General features: G+C 36.8%; 1 protein-coding gene across 1 annotated transcript in view; it reads left to right on the top strand.

Annotated features, from left to right (window-relative positions):
• Positions 1-15669, top strand: part of LOC107548806 (activin receptor type-1-like) — a 35902-nt gene that overhangs the window by 16288 nt on the left and 3945 nt on the right. Inside the window, exons 6-10 of the mRNA XM_016229626.1 lie at positions 337-436; positions 642-788; positions 1149-1424; positions 5957-6154; positions 14403-14533. Of these exons, the coding sequence (XP_016085112.1) occupies positions 337-436; positions 642-788; positions 1149-1424; positions 5957-6154; positions 14403-14533 (852 nt within the window). The remainder of the gene's footprint in view (positions 1-336; positions 437-641; positions 789-1148; positions 1425-5956; positions 6155-14402; positions 14534-15669) is intronic.

Raw genomic sequence — 15669 nt, 5'->3', positions numbered from 1 at the left:
TTCAAGCTATTTTCAAGGATCTCGAAGGAGTGCTTGGCAACCAAAGCAAATATTCAGCGTTCTAATGTTTGCCTGAGAATAATTAAAAGTCTGTGCCAGTCCTGGGAATGAGACGTTATTAAAATACTTAAAATCTGTTCTCCGAGGCCTAGGAGGTTCTTGTGGTTTTGCCTCTGGTGCATTTTTCCCTCATTCCCTCATAGTGGAATGTTTCTGGTCATTGAGGGCTCTCTAGTGTATAAGTGTGTGTATTGCAGGGTCCAAATGAACAAATATAGCTGTACTAGAGTTAATGTACAGCTGTATATTTCTTTATCTTTTGTCTTTCTCTCTCAGGATCTGTTGGATCATTCCTGTACATCTGGTAGTGGCTCTGGACTACCTTTCTTGGTTCAGAGAACAGTAGCCAGACAGATCGCTCTCAGCGAGTGTGTTGGTATGCGCTCACACCATCTTTCCATCATTCTTTATGTATGTGTGCATAAAATGTTTCTTAGATTTTGTTGTACAGGTTAGCAGCTCATTTTAAGCTGATTTAAACACCAAATTACTCTGTTACTAGGCTATAGTTACATATATTTGACAAAACCTCACTTTTGAGAGTATGTCCTCAAAGCATGTGTTTGTGTGTTTTCTGTCAGGTAAAGGTCGGTACGGAGAGGTTTGGAGAGGTCAGTGGCAGGGAGAAAGCGTGGCTGTGAAAATATTCTCGTCTCGAGATGAGAAATCCTGGTTCAGAGAGACAGAAATCTACAACACTGTCCTGCTTCGACACGAGAACATTCTGGGTAAATCAATTTATAATGAAACCTTTTATAAAACCCCTAGAAATGATATATGAAGAGTTTATTTGCAAAAACAGATAACTCCATTTTTCCACGTTTTTTATTATGTTATGGTTTTATTGTGTTAGTTAGCTGTATTTTTTAGTTATTTTTTAATCTAATCAAAATAACCCAACTGCTGTTTGATTGAGATTAATTGGAATGCACAATGAAAAAACGTGATTTTTGAAAATTGTTAACGGAGTTATCTGTTTTGCAGATGAACTCTTCATATGGTTTTTTTATGATACCTCAGTTTTGTAACATAAAACAACAATAAAATATGTTAATCTCAACCATAACTTTACCTTGTATTTTTCTCAGGCTTTATTGCGTCCGATATGACATCGCGTAGCTCCAGCACTCAGTTGTGGCTAATCACACATTTTCATGAGATGGGCTCTCTCTACGATTACCTGCAACTCCACATGCTGGATGCTTCTGCCTGTTTGCGGATGGCACTCTCCATTGCCAGTGGCCTGGCCCATCTGCACGTGGAGATCTTTGGCACACAGGGCAAACCAGCCATTGCTCACAGAGACCTAAAAAGCAAAAATATTTTAGTGAACAAAAACGGCCAGTGCTGCATTGCAGACCTAGGTAAGAATAGCTTCCGAATGAAGCAAAATCAGTTATTGTATGTATGCTGTTGTTTCATATGCCATTCATATTAGAATATTTAAAATATTACTGTGAAGTGTATTTTGGACAATGTCAGCAAACATTAAAAAACCAGGTTATGTGTTGTAACTGACAGCAGACAGTTGAATTATTGCACTTTAAATTTCATTTCAGTTGTGCATTAACTTGTCAATAATCACTGTAGGTATAATCAAAATAATAACACATTATGGTTAAATTATGCACATGTTTATCTCAGGTTTTCATTTCAAATACATTTGTGTTAGAACTACTTTCTTACAACACTGATTTAGTTCAAGCATAAGTGATTAGCAATTGTCATGTGGTCAGCAAATCTGAAACTATTTTCTAAATATTCAGTTACCCCTGAAACCCCTTAATCAACCCAAAGCTTTTCAACCTAAAGAACCATTTATCTTTACACTTGAACGAACCTCAAATTTTTCTTTGAAAAAAAAAAAAAGTTCACATCAAATCTTCATTATTTTTATATTTATGTATATTTATATTCGTTCAGTGAATGATAAATCATAGAGGGTAGATTAATGGACTTTTATGACTGGATTTGGATTTTTATGTTAAAATCTCTAAATATGTTGTTGCCTTATATGTGACCCTGGACCACAAAACCAGTCATAAGGGTCAATTTTTCATAATAATAATGTCAATAAATAAGCTTTCCATTGATGTATGGTTTGTTAGGATAGGACAATATTTGGCTGAGATACAGCTATTTGAAAATCTGGAATCTGAGGGTGCAAAAAAATCTAAATATTGAGAAAATCGCCTTTAAAGTGGTCCAAACCAAGTTCTTAGCAATGCATATTACTAATCAAAAATTTTTGATATATTTACAGTAGGAAATTTATAAAATATATTCATGGAACATGATCTTTACTTAATATCCTAATGATTTTTGGCATAAAAGAAAAACCTATAATTTTGACACGTACAATGTATTTTTGGCTATTGCTACAAATACCTGTATACCCCAGCGACTTAAGACTGGTTTTGTGATCCAGGGTCACATATGTGGTTACACTATAAAAGAAAAAGAAAAAAAAGGACATGCACCATAGTAATACCATGTTTTTTTTTTTTTTACATAAATGCTTTTTAGCTTATTAATTAATAAAACATCTCATAAATCTATGCAACAATTTACAGCAATTTAACATCTGGAATCCACTTTTTGTGTTTTGAATGGTTTCTAGATTTTGTTTATGCTGACATATGATAAAATGTTTTATGAAACTAACAAATTTTCAGAGCATTTCTCTCTGTTTAAACAAATTTCGGCAGAAAAGTTGCAGGGTTTTGGTGAGTTTGTAAGTATTTGTGATGTGTGTTTGCTGAGCTGGCTCTTTAGTTGCTGTTGTTGGATCTTTTTCAAGCTATTTTCAAGGATCTCGAAGGAGTGCTTGGCAACCAAAGCAAATATTCAGCGTTCTAATGTTTGCCTGAGAATAATTAAAAGTCTGTGCCAGTCCTGGGAATGAGACGTTATTAAAATACTTAAAATCTGTTCTCCGAGGCCTAGGAGGTTCTTGTGGTTTTGCCTCTGGTGCATTTTTCCCTCATTCCCTCATAGTGGAATGTTTCTGGTCATTGAGGGCTCTCTAGTGTATAAGTGTGTGTATTGCAGGGTCCAAATGAACAAATATAGCTGTACTAGAGTTAATGTACAGCTGTATATTTCTTTATCTTTTGTCTTTCTCTCTCAGGATCTGTTGGATCATTCCTGTACATCTGGTAGTGGCTCTGGACTACCTTTCTTGGTTCAGAGAACAGTAGCCAGACAGATCGCTCTCAGCGAGTGTGTTGGTATGCGCTCACACCATCTTTCCATCATTCTTTATGTATGTGTGCATAAAATGTTTCTTAGATTTTGTTGTACAGGTTAGCAGCTCATTTTAAGCTGATTTAAACACCAAATTACTCTGTTACTAGGCTATAGTTACATATATTTGACAAAACCTCACTTTTGAGAGTATGTCCTCAAAGCATGTGTTTGTGTGTTTTCTGTCAGGTAAAGGTCGGTACGGAGAGGTTTGGAGAGGTCAGTGGCAGGGAGAAAGCGTGGCTGTGAAAATATTCTCGTCTCGAGATGAGAAATCCTGGTTCAGAGAGACAGAAATCTACAACACTGTCCTGCTTCGACACGAGAACATTCTGGGTAAATCAATTTATAATGAAACCTTTTATAAAACCCCTAGAAATGATATATGAAGAGTTTATTTGCAAAAACAGATAACTCCATTTTTCCACGTTTTTTATTATGTTATGGTTTTATTGTGTTAGTTAGCTGTATTTTTTAGTTATTTTTTAATCTAATCAAAATAACCCAACTGCTGTTTGATTGAGATTAATTGGAATGCACAATGAAAAAACGTGATTTTTGAAAATTGTTAACGGAGTTATCTGTTTTGCAGATGAACTCTTCATATGGTTTTTTTATGATACCTCAGTTTTGTAACATAAAACAACAATAAAATATGTTAATTTCGCTCAACCATAACTTTACCTTGTATTTTTCTCAGGCTTTATTGCGTCCGATATGACATCGCGTAGCTCCAGCACTCAGTTGTGGCTAATCACACATTTTCATGAGATGGGCTCTCTCTACGATTACCTGCAACTCCACATGCTGGATGCTTCTGCCTGTTTGCGGATGGCACTCTCCATTGCCAGTGGCCTGGCCCATCTGCACGTGGAGATCTTTGGCACACAGGGCAAACCAGCCATTGCTCACAGAGACCTAAAAAGCAAAAATATTTTAGTGAACAAAAACGGCCAGTGCTGCATTGCAGACCTAGGTAAGAATAGCTTCCGAATGAAGCAAAATCAGTTATTGTATGTATGCTGTTGTTTCATATGCCATTCATATTAGAATATTTAAAATATTACTGTGAAGTGTATTTTGGACAATGTCAGCAAACATTAAAAAACCAGGTTATGTGTTGTAACTGACAGCAGACAGTTGAATTATTGCACTTTAAATTTCATTTCAGTTGTGCATTAACTTGTCAATAATCACTGTAGGTATAATCAAAATAATAACACATTATGGTTAAATTATGCACATGTTTATCTCAGGTTTTCATTTCAAATACATTTGTGTTAGAACTACTTTCTTACAACACTGATTTAGTTCAAGCATAAGTGATTAGCAATTGTCATGTGGTCAGCAAATCTGAAACTATTTTCTAAATATTCAGTTACCCCTGAAACCCCTTAATCAACCCAAAGCTTTTCAACCTAAAGAACCATTTATCTTTACACTTGAACGAACCTCAAATTTTTCTTTGAAAAAAAAAAAAGTTCACATCAAATCTTCATTATTTTTATATTTATGTATATTTATATTCGTTCAGTGAATGATAAATCATAGAGGGTAGATTAATGGACTTTTATGACTGGATTTGGATTTTTATGTTAAAATCTCTAAATATGTTGTTGCCTTCTTCCGTCCATCGCTCACTTGTTGTTCAGTTTCTAATCGTGGAAATCATTTGTTTGTTCCCTCAGTATTTACCTGTTCAACATGTTGCCCTTTATACACTAATAATTAGAAAGCAGAAACAGGCTATTTGCTCTTGGAGGATGGAGGCACTTTAATTGATGTGTCTTTATTAAATTCACTTCACTCACTTAGTTCCTGAGTCCATTTCTGTAACCCCAGGCTGTTATTTGAAGAGATCACAGTTGTTTCCCCCTGAAACCCTAATGAAAAACCCATTAGGTAGCTTTCAGCTAACACAAACTCTTCTGTACACAGGAAGTGGAACACAAGATGTGTTTTTGTACAGCACTTGAAACTATATAAAGCACATTAACAAAATGAGCATGTTCTTTTTAGAACACTGATTTGAAAACGTGTTGTCTGCATTGGACTAGAGGTTTTCACTTAGCACAATTTTTCCCCCTTGATGCTCAAAAAAAATGTTTTTCAGTTACTAGACCTTTCTGGGTTCTTTAAGTTTACTTAATGTCTCATGAAACTGAATTTTTGTATATCCCCACAAGAGGGTGCAATACAGCATTTAAAAAGGAAATGTGCTTTTCCCATCATAAAAATGTCAGCATATGCATCTCAGATGCATCTCAGCATCATAGATGATGCTCTTAGCGGTGTACAAAAATATTTGTGCAATCAAATGCTTTCTGAAACGAGAGCCCCTTTCCATAATCATAAATAAAATCTGGAAATTATTTCAATAGGAAAGACATCAGCAAAGGGAAGAAAACCGGATTCGTCAAACCATTTCATGGGATCTTTTAAATTTAGAATGCACACAAAAAGCGCTGTACAAATACACAGGTTTTTAATCCAGGGACATGTGCAGAATTCCTTGAAAAAGAGTAAGCCTTGCTCTGAAATGGTTATTAATTGACTGTATTATGTGCCTTAATGCATATTGTGCAAAGCTACTGATAGATCCTGTATTATATGATAATGATACATTTGGTCACACATTTATCTTCTTCAGGTCTCGCCGTGATGCATTTTCAGGACACAAATGAGCTGGACGTAGGGAATAATCCTAAAGTTGGGACCAAGCGCTACATGGCCCCTGAGGTTCTGGATGACTCCATTCAGACAGATTGCTTTGAGTCTTACAAACGAGTCGATATCTGGGCTTTTGGACTTGTGCTGTGGGAAATTTCTAGAAGAACGGTTAGTAATGGTATGTATATCCTCACACCTGATTCACTATCACACCAGTCATTTGTTCTTTTTTTAAAAAATGTATCTCTGCTGTTGCACTTGGTTAAGTTGCTTTCAATATGGAGAATCACATGATGCAAGGAGGAAAGGATGGTGCTCTGTGTCACTTAGCGAAAATTATCCTGTTATATTATTATAAGGCCTAAACACTCAAACTGTCTACAGTACAGGTGGGTGAGATGGGTGTTTGTGCCCCCAAACCAAGGCACAAAATTAACACATGCTAAGTGCCAAACGCAAGTAAATGTTTTATTTGGCCGGATCACTATGGTGGGCGATTATGTTATTGTCGATTAGTTGAATATGTGCTCTGTAAGTAACGTAATTTAGTGAAGTGAAAAATTTGTTAGTATTGAAACTGAGAAATGGGTGCAGTGATTTGCATTAAAATATCAATTTTCATGCATCATAACATTTACATAACATTTTTTTTATTAACTATAATGGTTTAAAACAGACCTTTTAACTGCCCAATTTATATTGTAACATATATGTATGACATTAAAATCAAATTGTTGGATCCAAATAGGGCCATGTGTTTGAATCATCTAAATCTCCAGCGAGGAAAGAAAAAGTTGGCAACCCCGATGTATTTTAGTTTTTCTAATTATGACTTAAGCTGTTTCAGTGGCTAAGAAGAGTCATGTGAAATTGAGGAGTTTGATTCATGGCTTCAAGCATATAATCAGTGATCGTTATGTTACCCACTGAGGACTGACCTTTGGGTGTAAACTGGAAAGGTATTCTGTAATGATGGTAAAAGTAAAAAGTAGGGGTATGATAGAGTTTAGGGAAAAAAACCCCCCCTTCTGCTTCCTTTGTAAATTTGGAAGGTATGCTGCTTGCTGCTAGGCAGTATGGTATTTTAGTATGATGTTATATATTTGGAGGCTTTTGAATCTAGATGGGAGATATTATACATTCTGTTCTGCTCCACATAAGCCATTTTAGAATAGATTATTATTGGATATTAGCGTCTCTTGTTTCTTGTTCTGTTCATGCAATTATTATTTCAGATCATGTTTGGGTTTTTATGGAAATAACTTGTCAGTATAGGCATCATTTACATGGATGAACATTTAATTCTGTTACAGAGACCTGATTTTAAGTAAGCATAGAAAACTCAAATGAAGATATACGAGGAGCAGCTGTGCCCTTTGCAGAACTTCTTACTCTGTGTTATTTTTCTACCCTGCCCCTTTTCAGTGGGACAAACAGGGTATATGGTGCATTGGTATATTTCTTTTCCTTATAAGATTATTAAAATGAGTGTCAATTTTAATTCATTACTACAAGAAGTTTAGAGGAATATATGGAGGTGGTTAGTGCTAAATGTGTCTTTTCTTTTTGTTACCCTGCCACCTCTGTAATGTTTGTCCATTAAATTTCCCATATTTTTACATCCATAACCAAAGATGAAAACAGCGAGAATGTTTAGTTTTCATTCCTTTTTAATACAGATACAAGTATTTGGATGAATCCCACATATTATTATCCAGGGTGTCCGCGGGTCCTTAAAAAGTCTTGAATAACGTTTTCCTAATATAGAATCAGAATCAGAATCAGAAGAGCTTTATTACCAAGTATGTTTACACACACAAGGAATTTGACTTGACGACAGGAGCTTCCAGTGTAGAAGAAAGTACAAACATAGTGCAGACATACATGATAGTGTAGACATACATAGGAATAACAGAGTAGTGATGTAATATAAAACTAATATAATAAAAAAAAAAAAGACAAATTGAATAATGTACTATATACAGAAATAGAAAAACTATTTAAAATTGTTTAGATAAATGTTTATTAGTGTGCAGATAGATATGTTATTTACAAAGTGTGCAGTTTAATATAAATATACTATGTTAGTTGTGATGGACGATGTATAATTATGAAAGCTTAATTGTTAAGACTGAAAAAAACTGTTCGGGTGATTTTTTTAGCCCTTTTCCTCACTCTGGAGATGTAAAGATCTTGGAGGCTGGGCAGAGGGGCACCAATAATCCTCTCAGCAGTTCTGACTGTCCGTTGTAGTCTCTTGATGTCTGATTTGTTTGCTGAACCAAACCAGACAGTTATGGATGAACACAGGACAGACTCAATGATAGCAGAGTAGAACTGTTTAAGGAGCTCCTGTGGCAGGTTGAATTTCCTCAGCTGGCGAAGGAAGTACAACCTCTGCTGGGCCTTTTTTGCAATGGAGTCTATGTGAGTGTCCCACTTCAGGTCCTGAGAGATTGTGGTGCCCAGGAACCTGAATGACTCCACTGCAGTCACAGTGCTGTCCATGATGGTGAGTGGGGGGAGTGCAGGGGGTTTTCTCCTGAAGTCCACGATCATCTCCACAGTTTTGAGCGTGTTAAGCTCCAGGTTGTTAAGACTGCACCAGACAGCCAGCTCTTTAACCTCCTGTCTGTAAGCAGACTCGTCTCCATCCTTGATGAGGCCGATAACTGTAGTGTCGGCTGCGAACTTCAGGAGCTTGACAGAGGGGTCTTTAGAGGTACAGTCATTCATGTAGAGAGAGAAGAGCAGTGGGGAGAGTACACATCCCTGGGGGGCGCCAGTGCTGATGGTGATAGTCCTGGATGTGAGTTTGCCCAGCCTCACTAGCTGCTGCCTGTCTGTCAGGAAGCTGGTGATCCACTGACAGATGGAGGTGGGCACGGAGAGCTGGGTGAGTTTGTCTGAGAGAAGGTCAGGCATGATGGTATTGAAGGCCGAACTGAAGTCCACAAATAGGATCCTTGCATAATTCCCAGGTCTGTCGAGGTGTTGCAGGATGTAATGCAGTCGCATGTTGACTGCATCATCCACAGACCTGTTTGCTCTGTAGGCAAACTGAAGAGGATCCACCAAGGGTCTAGTGATGTCCTTCAGGTAGGCCAGGACCAGTCTCTCAAGTGAATTCATGACCACAGATGTGAGAGCGACAGGTCTGTAGTCGTTAAGTCCAGTGATTTTGGGCTTTTTGGGGACCGGAATGATGGTGGAACGTTTAAAGCAGCAGGGAACTTCACACAGCTCCAATGATCTGTTGAAGATCTGTGTGAAGATGGGGGCCAGTTGGTCAGCGCAGACTTTTAAACAGGCCTTATATATAAGGCCTTAAAAAGTCTTAAATTCGGATTCGATGGGTTTTAATTATTTTTGGTCTCATTACCGCTAAAATATCAAAATGTTTGTATGAGGTAAAAATTCAAAATGTTTAGTTTATTCATAACATGATATAGTTAAATAACAATATGACAAGTGAGCTATTTTACTCAATATTCTCACGATGCAAAAAACAAACAAACATTCAAAACACCTACAGAGTGCAGGCATTACGTGAAGTCTAGTGCGCGTGCGCATTTGCAGTGCGCTCTGTTTGATCACTGCATGATTCAGTCTATTAAAGTACATTCGGAATGATCACAAATTCAAGACATGGGGGCAGAAAATGTGTATATTTATACTCAAGTTCACACGGAAGAGTGCCTTTTTTTCTTAAATTTCATATAAGGTGGTATTAAAAAGGTCTTAAAAAGTCTTAAATTTAAAAATGTTTTCTATGAAAGGAGTGGATAAAGCAGGGTATGTTGAAGTAAGGAGATGTTTATGAGAATAACTCTTTAAAATCATTTAACCAGCTAACCCAAGGTGCAGTGGTGGAAAGAGTACTGAAAATGTGTACTCGAGTACAAGTACTGTTACATTGCTTAAATAATACTCAATTACAAGTAAAAGTACTGGTGTCAAAACAGTACTTAAGTAAAAGTACAAAGTACTCCTTTCAAAAACTACTCAAGAGTACTAGTTACTAGTTACATTTTAGCCGGAGATGTTTAAAGGGGTCATATGACGTTTCGAAAAAGAACATTATGTTGTGTATTTGGTGTAATGCAATGTGTTTATGCGGTTTAAGGTTCAAAAAACATAATTTTTCCACATAATGTACATTAGTGTTGCTCCTCTATGCCCTGCCTTTCTGAAACGCATCGATTTTTACAAAGCTCATCGTTCTGAAAAGCAAGGTGTATGCTGATTGGCCAGCTATCCAGTGCATTTTGATTGGCCGAATACCTCAAGCATGTGATGTTAAATATGAAAACATACTTACAGGCTGTGAGTCAGAAGCACCAGGCTGTGAGTCAGAAGCACCAGACTGTCTTTGCAAAGTTGGAATTGCCCCACTTTATAGAAACAGTCTTTGTGCACAGACGCATTGTAGGCTACTCTCCCAGGAAACAGTCCTCCGTAAAATGCGCTGTACACATCTGAATATTTGGGTTGAACTGTTCTGGAACAGTGTTGTAAATACAACTTAACCACTGATTTCTAGTTGTGTCCTCTTTTGGAAGGCCAAACAAAGTAGTTACTCTTTCACAACGAAACACACAGCGTCGCCACGACATGGCGGCGGTGGCAACAATACTACAGCGAGAATCAAAGTCATGCCTTCTTTGCGTGAACATTTGTTATGCAAATCTTCCCACACAGTGATGTAGACATGTGGGGGCGTGTTTGAACGAGGCGTTTTAGGAAGGAGTGGACGAGTCTTAACTTTTATAAAGAATATCTCTTTGGGTTTGAGACTTTAGTCTTTGCAACTTCAGGGATCTTATCTATGCACAATCAGCTTGTAACACTCCAAAGAGAAAGGAAAATTTGAAATTGCATCATATGACCCCTTTAATGAATTACCAAAAAATATTCATATCAAAGATCTACAGTATGTGGATAATAGCTACTTTGAACAAAACCCACTTTTATCTTATTGAAAAAGTATATCAATTAGTGGTCATGATACAGGAATTTCTAACTTCAATACATTGAAAAATATCAATATCAAAGTACCCATGAACCGGAAGTTGCAACTGACTTCAGAGTTGTGATGTATTTCTAAGTGAAACGGAATTTTGAATAAAGGGCGAGGTTTTATTGTGGTGCACCTCCACTCCACCTCTTGTTCATAGCAGATTCACGGTTGGATAGGAGTGGTTAAGAATATATGCTTGTTACGTCTGACATCACGCTTCACCGCTTCTGGGCCTTATTAAGTCTTATGCACACCCCTTCAAGTAAAGTGTTACCCAACTATCAATACTTAGTCGGGCAACCCTTAGCCTTAATGACAGCCTGTAGTCTCCTGGGCATGCTGTCACCCAGCTTCATGCAAACCTCAACTTCAATGTTTTTTCCCAGACTCGGTCTGCATGAATTATAGTGTCCTGCACCCACTAGTAAAAAATATCAAAAATTATATCTGGTCTCTGAATAATTTTTGGTTTGACTATATCCTTCGGTTATTTTCACACTTAATTATGCCTATTAAAATTTATTTTACAAGTTTTTATTACTTTCACTGTTAATTTTTTGCTCTATGGAACATCATCTTTAATTTAATAGCATTAGAGCTGCTCCATTGCAGCGGCTTAGTACTGTAATCACGCGCTTTGCTGTAATAATGCAGGGAACCACTCCTTATAAATCTCCTAACTGTGATATTAGCGTGCTTTGTTTATCAGCTCATGCACATCAGCTATACAGGCGTTAATACTGAATGTTTAACGTTATATTCATTGCATACATATACTTCGTAGTAGACATCCTTAACTCCATTCTGCTGTCTGTTGTTCTGTTGTCGGTGTTTCTTTGTCTGAATATGGCACTTATCACATGCTGTGTGGTATCAGCGTTTGGTATCGGGGCATTTTAACGAGTACGAGTACAGGAGCTCAGTAGTATCGGTGCATCCCTATCAATTACCATAACAAAAATCACAGTCTTAAACATTTGCTCATGCTGGGTATTTGTGTCTTTAAAATAGGGTTTCAAAAGCTTACAGCACAAGGAAGCTTGATTTCAAACTGAATTGAATTTGCAAAAAAAGACGTACACAGTCAGTAATACAATTATAAAACAAATGACCTCAATTCAGTTGAGGTATTCGAAATATGACAACACTGAATTTTCATAAGAAGTGATTTAAGAGCCATATACAGTATGTTAGGCCTATTTATTTAGATACATGGAACATCAGCTGGCTTTGACCTGTAATGTATGTACAATGTAGTGATGCAGTTAGGCAGACTAGGATATTTATATGAACAAATCAGACAAATATCCCATTCCAAAACATTTCTAGCATAAACTTACATTGTAAAGAAATTAAAGTTCCATCTTTGATTGGTAAAAGACTTTCTGGTGCATTTCACTTACAGCCAATAAAATTTCTTGTAGCATTTTCATCGTCAGGCATGGATCTATTCTGAATGGTTGATAACTTTTGACAGTTTAATCCAGGAGCAAAGAGAAATAATTTCTACTTTAAAAGCATGGAGAGATCGCGTCTGCGCACAAACAATATCGGAGTGAGAGGACAGGCTGGTTGGGGGGGCTGGTTCACTTACGTCGGTGCTCGTGCTGGGGCTGGTGTTGTTTGGATGTCGATTTTTTGAAAGTTTTTGCTGGGATGGGCATTTAAAAAAATCTGAAATTCGCTTTTGCGCCATTATCTCCTTGTATTAAAGTTAATCTTGTTCGCATTCTGTACAGTTCATGTCTGATACCACGCGCTAGCGTCACGTGTTCATGAGGATTAGGCTAATCATCCCATATAGAAAACATCACAAGTAAAATTAATCATGTTTATAAAGATAAACATAGGTTTATTATAGCCCACTCACAATTTACATTTCAGAGATCATTACAAATAAATTATTAAATGTTAAAACTGAATAAATTTAAATGAACAAACTTGGCATTGCATTTGCAACCATGTGAAAACAGGGGGTGCCTCAGCCCCCTCAGCACCCCTACTTCCCGCATCCCTGGGAATACCTGCAATCCTGCGCGGACATTCAGACTCTGTAATCGGCGGGAGGCGGATGCGTGTCTCTGTTGGAGAAGAAAGAGCGAGACGCAGCGTGTATCGGTGTATAATCGGTAGATACTGTGGAAAATGAGTAACAGAACTGTGTCAGATATTTCAGTATCGGTGTCAAAATATAGATATTTATGATAACACTACCATGTAGTTTGTTTCTCCAAACTCTGAGTCCATAAATTACGCTGAACTCCCTCACTGTCCGATCAGCTCTTCAAACCTGCTGCAGCAGCGGCTTTTCCCGGTTCAGATATCAGGGCTTTTATTGGTCCGTTTACGATCGGATATCTTTATTGGCTACTGAAGTGCCGTCAAAGGTTTGAATATCAATTCAAATTGTGGGCGTACTCAGTAACGAACTACGATTTAAAAGTAACGAAGTAGATTATTTTGCTTAATTTGTACTTAAGTACAAGTAAAAGTACAGCTTTAAAAAGATACTCAAAAAAAGTACAAGTACCCTAAAAAACTACTTAATTACAGTAACGTGAGTAGTTAATATTTAATATGGAGTACCTCCACCACTGCCAAGGTGTTAGACCTACAGTAAGTTTACTACATATTGCTAATGGACAAAACGAGGGGTAGTTTCCATTCCACTCTAAAAACACTTTGGGACAGGGATTTGAATATTTGCAATTAGCAATGAAGAATGGCTCAGAATTTGGCAAAATTCTGCTAAATTTCTCATGTTTTAGCAAACTATGCATAATTGTGGGATACTGCAAATGGCACAGTTAATAAGGTTACTTCGGAACATCACTTCACTATTAGTGCAAAGGGAAATTTACATGCCAGTCAATGTCCAGTATTGCAAAATGTTTGACAAAAAAAAAAAAACATTATGAAAAAGTGTAGAGGCTTTGGTGTTTTTATCAAATGTAGTTAGTCCCAAATATGGTTTATATGCAGGTATAAAGTTTGTGAGATGTTACAATTACAGTGACATGGGTCAAAACTGTGCACATTTTAGTTAGACTTTGTCTGTGTATGATTGTGGGTGCACATGTTATTCGGCTTCTGCCCCCTTCACATTGAAAGGGTTATTACAATAATGTCTTCAGAGGTTTGTCTGATGCCCTCTGTGTGTCTCGTCTAAAATGGGTCCCTATTGCTCCCTTTGGTGTAATAGCTTCAGTACTCTATATATAATCAGCACTGCTGGCGTTCTTGATGAAGCTGAATTTTGTGCTGACAGACACATTACAGTTGGCACAATCGGTGCTCAGTGATTATCTGTGTAATTTGATAACCAGTGTAATAACTTCTGATAGTAATGGCTGCTCATTTTTTCTGGGAGAGTTCCAAATGTGTTTTGTCTTCACTGACTGTGCAGGTATTGTTGAAGATTACAAGACCCCATTCCATGACGTTGTGCCGAGCGACCCAAGCTTTGAGGACATGAAGAAAGTGATTTGCATAGACCAACAGAGACCAAACATCCCAAACAGATGGTTCTCGGACCCGGTCAGTACCAGCTCATATACCTTTACAAATTAAGTTAATCAGTCATGATCCTTGAAGAACATTACACTGTGTCCTAACCAGATCAAGTGACAAGCAATGTGTCTTCCCCATTCAATTCAATGTGAAAATGGGTTTTATTTTATAAACATGCAGTGTTGTTATTGGATAATTTAATTAAATACTTAACACAGGAAAGGTATTTAATTTAATTAAATTAAAAAAAAAAAAAGTATCTTTTTATTTAAGGACACAAACCAAAAGAGAAGATTATTAGTTGCAACAAATTTACACATCATAATTTAAATATAACAAATACATTTGTTAAGTAAAACTAATATTATTAAAAAACATTTCTGTTATTTCTATACTGTTACTTTTAGTTTCTACTCTAAATTCTGATTTAGATACTGAAATGCTGAAGCTCACACAACAATTTAATTTTTTTATTTAACCTTTATTTATCCAGGCAAGTTAAAGCTGCAGTCCGTAAGTTTTGCCTCTTTGTCGCCATCTCTGTTTGAAAACCTGCAACTGCAGCTGTGTGCGGCATTATTCTAGCTTGGGTTGTGAGTCGCGGATGAATGTTCCAGCGCGGATTAATCTAATGTTCTGAAGAGTATGTGGCAGTCAGTCACCGCACCGGTGTGGATATTTACTGTACTTGTCTTTTCACCTTATATTGTCATCTGAACAAGCAAATAACAAGTCTGCCACGTTTGTTCTGACCAACTGAGGAAAAAAGCATTACCGTAAATCTCGCTACCAATGGTGATTACATCTAAAGATCGGTTAGCTCATATCACATCAAACCGTTCAAATTATTATTATTGTTATACTTTATTCTCAAATGATTAATGTTAACAACATCAGCATTGGTGACTATGAGTATAGTGTGTATTAGCGTGTAGATTTCAATTTCTGCACAGTCTAATCTAATTGTCATACTCTTCAAATTTCATATTAAGACATTCTTTTAACCCAAAAAAGCAAATTATGCTCCCTTCGAAATGGTTTTCTTTAAAATACAAGTCTTTGTAATCCCAGGCTATCTGTAATCAGAAGCACATTTATAACTTGAATATAATTTAATTTAATTCACATGTGTTTCATAAACACATAATCCTTTCTGGATTACA

The sequence above is a fragment of the Sinocyclocheilus grahami genome, unplaced genomic scaffold, assembly GCF_001515645.1.
Source record: "Sinocyclocheilus grahami isolate Dianchi unplaced genomic scaffold, SAMN03320097.WGS_v1.1 scaffold355.1, whole genome shotgun sequence".
In the NCBI taxonomy this organism is placed as follows: Eukaryota; Metazoa; Chordata; class Actinopteri; order Cypriniformes; family Cyprinidae; genus Sinocyclocheilus; species Sinocyclocheilus grahami.
Note: the sequence above shows the minus strand (reverse complement) of the source record. Positions and strands in the feature narration are given on the sequence as shown.